This window comes from Melanotaenia boesemani, chromosome 22 (assembly GCF_017639745.1).
Source record: "Melanotaenia boesemani isolate fMelBoe1 chromosome 22, fMelBoe1.pri, whole genome shotgun sequence".
Taxonomy (NCBI): domain Eukaryota; kingdom Metazoa; phylum Chordata; class Actinopteri; order Atheriniformes; family Melanotaeniidae; genus Melanotaenia; species Melanotaenia boesemani.
The window spans coordinates 18,012,344-18,018,551 of record NC_055703.1 but is presented as its reverse complement, the minus strand read 5'-3'; the positions used below and the strand labels follow the sequence as shown (position 1 = coordinate 18,018,551).

Here is a 6,208-nt window from a genome sequence, read left to right as displayed (position 1 = left end):
ATGGCAAGAAGGTTGCTGGTTCAAGTCTTAGTTGTTGTCCCTGGTTTCCTCCCACGGTCCAAAGTCATGCATGTTAGGTAATTGGTCACTTTAAATTCTCCCTAGAAGTGAATGGCTGTTTTATCTCCCTGCGATGGACTGGTGACCTGTCCAGGGTGTACCCTGCCTCTCATCTGTTAAAATGCAATGACCCTTAATGGTCGTGGGGGAGCTGGAGCCTAATGAAAATTCCTTTGTACCACTTTCCAAGGTTTTATATAGTTTCTCACTTATATTTGAATAATGTATGTAAACTCTGGCCACATCAAAACCCATGGTCCATTCAATGTTTCTATGTAGGTTCACAGTTGAACATTTTGTTAAAAATCTTTTACATCAACTTCTCTGTCTTCATGTTGTTTAATCACTCCTCCTCTCATATTGTTAGTAAGAGATGCTGAAATGCAAGGAAAAGAATCAAGAACATGAAAAATGTAGAATGAGAAAAGGTGATTGAATTTACTATATTACTAAATGAAGATTTAGATTTGGCATCTAATGTAGCACCAACTGAGTTAATCCACACAATTATTTCCATCAGGCTGTGATTAGATTCACCTGTTTGTGGCATTACTTCATGGGCTGGAGCCTCCTTTGTTGAAGCCAAAGGTACTCCTGCAGAGTTCAGTTCCACCACTGACTTCATTAGAAGTTGTAAAAAAAAACAAAAAAACAAGAACTCTGAGGTTACCAGTTTTCTACCTATTTTGCCATGGGCCATTTATTTTTCTTAAGGTATGCAGTTTTTAAATCTCTTTTCATTTCTATTTTGTCAATTTTAGAATCATTTTAATGTTTCTGTCTTTCTCAGGTGGTTCTTGCTCTTTATAGTGGTTACTAACATGGAGGCTCAACAGAAAACATTAAGTATGTTCTGGGTTTTTTTTATTTTAAAAAACATGGTTACTTGTTCCTGTTATTCATAACTGCATGATCATAGGTATTGAAACAAAATGTCTGGGGAGTGTCATGCGGATGGATATCGGTCCTGTTGTTGGAAAAGTTTTGGAAGTTGCTGCTGTCATAAGTAAGCTAAAATTTCTGGCTTATATATTTAATTCTTTCCACCAAAAAGATTAAAATTAACTCCTTTCTGTTCTCTAGATAACACTGCTGTTGTTGTTTCACCACATCTGGCATCGCAGTGTGGCTTCAGCATGAAGACAAGGCCGGGCAAGATCTTGACTTATGTCTCCCTCCAAAACTGTTTTGCCCAAAATGTGGTAATTTTTTTTTTTTTTTTTTTTTTTTTTTTTTTTTTAAGTAAAGTGTGAACTTGTATTTAAGTACAAGTGTCGCAAAACTCATCTGTCCTTGTAGGATGATAAAACGTTCACCACTCCATTACATCTTCGACTCCATGGGAGCCACTCTGCTGATGAGTTGTACCAAGTGGCTGAAACCTGCCACTATGCCGCCTGGGCCTCAAGGGAAGTCATCTGTACTCATAACTACATGGAGGTAAGTGACTGCAGTAATGTTCCAGTTGAACTACCACATATTACATGCACAGCCAGTGTCCATGTAAAGTTTGGTGCACTTGATTCCATTGGCGTAAGTGCTGGATTGTAACTCATAGCATGACCTCATCTCTTCTAGGTTTCTGTGAAAAGGGCTGCTCCCCATGACTACACTCTACCTGAACATCCCATCCAACAGACAGGCCCAAAGCCTGCTACTTCTCGACGAGCTGCAGAGGTTTAATTGTTCTCATTTGTAATCTAAAGGGTTGTGTGTGGTGTTTTTTTTTTTTTTTTTTTTTTTTTTTTTTTAAATGGGAGATGACACTTTGTTTTCCTGCAGAAGATCTCTATAGACACTGGCTTTAAAATTACAACTGTTGTGCTCTACACTCCTGCTGGAGAGAAGCATATGAGTGTGGCCGACATTCAGAGAAGTGGGTATGGGATCAGTAATACTCCTACAAGGCTGGTTCTACGAAGCCCAATGATGGCACCGGAAACGTACACCCAGAATGTGAGTGCATTTATCTACATTTCAAGTATTAACCATTCTGCCTCCCAGGCAGGCTCTGGTTGAATGATTTGCAGTCTGTAACAAACGGAGAGTCACCCATTTCAACCAACTCAAATCCTTGACTCAGCCTTGTGTTGCTATTTAAAACATTGTGTTCAACTTCACCCTGCAGGTAGCACGGATCCCTATGAGGGTTTTTAAAACTTCAACAATCTTTGAAAAACAGTGGTTGGCAACTCAAATTGATGCAGCAGCTGCTTGTCCACTGCAAGAAGGTAACTGCATCCAGATCTAGACTGTAGCTGTTTGGTGTTGACTTGGTGGCTACATGACTTATGCATGTTTTTAAATTTCTACAGAATCTCCCCCCTAGTTGTGTTTATTCCAACGTTGAGGATAACCAGACTCACAATCTCTGATTTGCTCTTAAATGTGTCACTTAGAAAAATTGATAGTAACTTGGCTGGAAAATGTACAAAACGTGGTTTAACTTTAGTTTAATCATATTTAAAAGCAAAGGGTTTTTTTTTTTTTTTTTTTTTTTTGGCATAAGAATTTTAATTTTCCGGAGATTAAATTTGTGTAAAATGACTTTAAATCAGTTTAATTGTCCTGCTTCTGTATTTGTGCAGGTAGTGTCTTCTTCTCTTCTACCACAATCACCTGGTATCTGCCCAGGCAAATCAGCCCAATGATGTCGTCCAGCCATTTCAATCTGTTGGAGGTACACTTTGGAATTGACGGACAAAGGCTCAGCGCTGCTGAGATGCAGGCCAATCACTACTCCTTATCTCTGAATGACCTCTACATTGTCACTCAAATTCCTGTTGGAGCTGTTGGCGGCTATTATAAGGTGACAGGCAAATACTGTTTCTAGCTTGCAGGGGCTTAGGAGTTTTAGTGCTCCCATTTTAAACATCTGTATTTGCAAATTGTACTGAAACTGAGATTTGAAAATCTCCATCTACCAGTAGCAGTTAAAGCTGTCGAATTAACCTTCAAGACTAAATTTGTGCACAACTATTAACGTCAAGGTCTTAATGAGATTTTTCTCTTACAGAGTCATGTTCAACATAATCATTACTACATCTCTTATGTGATTGAGCCCATGCTTGAGTTGCTCTGGACTGAAGACTCTGCTCATGAGCACACGAGATACAAAGTACTCTTTCACATTGAAACACCCTTGGTGCCTGGATCTCTCCAGCTTACTGACAGTGAGTTTTAATCATTTGTGGCGATTAGATGAACTGCAATCTGGTCTCACTCATCTCTTTACCCCACAGATACAGTTCCAGCTGAGCACATGTTTAAAATTGTGCTCGGGCATTTTGCACCTGATGTGGTTCTAGTAAACATCACCTTCCCTTCGGAGGTTTTGTCTGTGGCTGACTGCAATGCCAGAGGCTTCAACATGCTTGAGCACATCTCTCCTAATGGCAGCATGAAGGTCTTTTCTCTTCAAGTGCCCTTCACAGACCCTGCTGTGTCAAAAATGGTAGGAATTTAAAATCAGCATGGGGATTTTTTTTTTTCTTTTCCCCCTCCCACATAGAAATTTTGCTGCTCTTCTCCTACAGAAAGGCGATGGCGTTATTGTCTTGTCTCTTCACCTGACCTTTGGCTTGCTGATTCTGGATAAGTTTGTACCCTTTTCTCACACAGCCTATGTGGAAACTGTTTTAAATGACATGGGTCAGTACATGTGAATATTAAACTTGTCAGGAACCTTATGACTGACCCTAAACTACTCTTTTGAGAATTTTTTCCCTCCTCCCCCCTTTTTTTAAATATGCCTCCAATATGCAGTTTCACCTTCTGTCAGTGGAGTATGTGATCATCAGAACTTTTATATCCTTGTGAAATACGGAACCCGAGGCTTAAACTTCCAGACCACAATAGGAAAGCGGCCGATGACCCCAAGTTTGGCTCAGGATTACCACTACATGGAGAATGGGACACATTTCAGCTTTGTTGTACCATTTTCATCCCCTGATGTCGCAGTTGAGGTGACTGAATCCCACCCCCCCAACAATTTATTTTCTTCTTCCCCTTCATTAAAGGCTTTAAACCACTTATACACCCTCTTTCAGGCTATTGCATCATCCTCCCTTACAAGCCGACTTGATGTGGTTTTAAGTAATCCAGAGAACAATGATAACATTAAAGACTTCTCTTTAGTGTGCAATTTTCCATTGGCACTGACGGGTAAGTGGGGTTTTATTTATTTATTTATTTTTTTGTTAAATACCCACCAGCCCCACATCCCTGAAAATGCCTGTCCATCTTTCAGAGTGTTTTCCCAATGGAACAATGACTGCCCTGGCTATAAAACTGGAATCGGTTCCTTCTCTGAACCCACGTCACCTCACCCTGAAAGACCCCACCTGTGGCCCCATCCACAGCAATGACCACTATGCTCATTTTATCTTCACTGTGAATTCCTGTGGGACTACAAGGAAGGTACTGTGCTGCTTAACTGCTGAATGACATGATGTAGATGGTCATATCTAGATTTTTTTTTTTTTTTTTTTTTTTTTTTTTTTCCCTCCCCCCCCCTTAGTTTTTGCCCAATGCCATGTTGTATGAAAATGAGATCTCGCTGCCAGAAGGGATTCAAAAAGCAACAACAGGATCTGACTCTGAGGAACCAGAATATGAGTAAGTGCTTTAATTTTAATTTTTTTGTGTGTATTAGGATAATTTGCCACTTTTTTTTTTTTTTTTTTTTTTTTTTAATAGGTTGAAGATTTTATGCTCTTATGACATCAACACAAGCCGTGCAGTGGCCTTCAACACCAGACTTCGCAGGAGTGAACCATATGCTGAAAACTCAAAAGGCCAGCTACAAATTGAAATGAGGCTGGCTTTGGGTAAGATGGCAAAATTTGAAGGAGTTGGATGAAGGCTGTTGCTCAAGTTAAACCAGTGAGTAAACTCTTAACGCATGCGTTTCCAGACAACTCGTACAGCGAGTTCCAGCAGCTTGAGGATTACCCCATAGCAAAATATCTACAACAGCCACTCTACTTTGAGGTGCAGCTGAAGTCTACAAACCCTCAAGTATCACTGGAGTTGGAGAACTGCTGGGCAACACAGGATGAGGACAGGAATTCCCAACCCAGATGGAATCTGATAATCAATGGGTAACTCCTAAATGTGCTTTTATATTTGAACAGGTTATGAATTAAACTAGTTTCCCTTTTGGAAACTACTCCAGTTAACGCTTTAATTCTCCAGCTGTCCAAACCCAGTGGATCCATATCAGGTGGTCTTCCATCCTGTGTGGCCTGATGCCAGAGTTCAGTATCCATCTCATTTTAAGCGCTTTGAGGTCCAGATGTTTGCTTTTGCGGAAAGCCAAGATGACTTGAGTAGCCAGGTAACTTTAAATTACACTTGTATTGCATGTCAAGGTCACATTAACACACTAGTTCTTCTTGCAGCTCTTCGTCCATTGTGATGCTGTGATCTGTGATGCCAAAAATCCCCTTGGTGGAGTTTGTAGTGGGCAGTGTCCAAACCCAGAAAATGGGACAAAAGGTATGAGGTTTCAAATTAAAATTTAACACAAAGGCATGAATGCAATGTGGCTTAATCTGATTTTAAAAAGCTGTCCAGTTGTGGGTGAACTTAAAGTTTGTCTTGCTTCCACAGGTCAAAGACGTGATGTTTCAGATGTTCATGGTTTCAAATATGTATCTGTGGGACCAATAAACCTAAGCCAATAAACTTTTCTTTTTTTAAAAAAAAAAAAAAAAAATCTGAATATTTTTTTTTTTTTTTTTTTTTTTCTCCCCTCTTAAATTGTAATATGCAAAGGGGGCTTCTGTCCATGTTAGGATGGAAAATGTGCTGTTTGCTGGATGGTGAGATTGATTATGAAAAGGTGGTGCAAGAATTGTTGACAGTGGTAAAGATAAAAGTTCACCCAAGCTGTAACCTTTTGGCCAATATTCAGACATGTTAATCTGCAAGTGGATCCAGGTACCTCTGATGCAGTGACTGCACTACAGAGCTACACAACTTGTGACCTGCCTCAAAGACATCAGACCCTCTTTGATCCCCTGCAGAGCTAACAGAGCTGTAGGCAATGCTATAAACATGGTTCTCCACTTACTCATCCGGACTTCCTAGGATCCTGTTTGTGGATTTAAAGCTCTGGCGCAATCATCCCAGTTCTGCTGAGATA

General features: G+C 40.1%; 1 protein-coding gene across 2 annotated transcripts; it reads left to right on the top strand.

The window, feature by feature from the left end:
* Positions 1 to 638: 638 nt before the first annotated feature.
* On the top strand, positions 639 to 5,772 carry LOC121634283. Of its 2 annotated transcripts, none has more exons than XM_041976826.1 (21): positions 639 to 774; positions 851 to 906; positions 980 to 1,066; positions 1,144 to 1,262; positions 1,360 to 1,500; positions 1,639 to 1,737; positions 1,846 to 2,016; positions 2,189 to 2,291; positions 2,649 to 2,869; positions 3,077 to 3,233; positions 3,303 to 3,514; positions 3,597 to 3,711; positions 3,826 to 4,025; positions 4,110 to 4,224; positions 4,310 to 4,479; positions 4,580 to 4,677; positions 4,759 to 4,889; positions 4,976 to 5,162; positions 5,257 to 5,398; positions 5,463 to 5,559; positions 5,674 to 5,772. In XM_041976826.1, the coding sequence occupies exons 1-21, from the start codon at positions 752 to 754 to the stop codon at positions 5,745 to 5,747; spliced, it is 2,718 nt and encodes a 905-aa protein (XP_041832760.1). In that variant the 5' UTR covers positions 639 to 751; the 3' UTR covers positions 5,748 to 5,772. The 2 variants fall into 2 exon arrangements, with proteins under 2 accessions (XP_041832760.1, XP_041832759.1); XM_041976825.1 differs by having other exon boundaries at positions 1,843 to 2,016.
* The last annotated feature ends 436 nt before the right edge of the window (positions 5,773 to 6,208 follow it).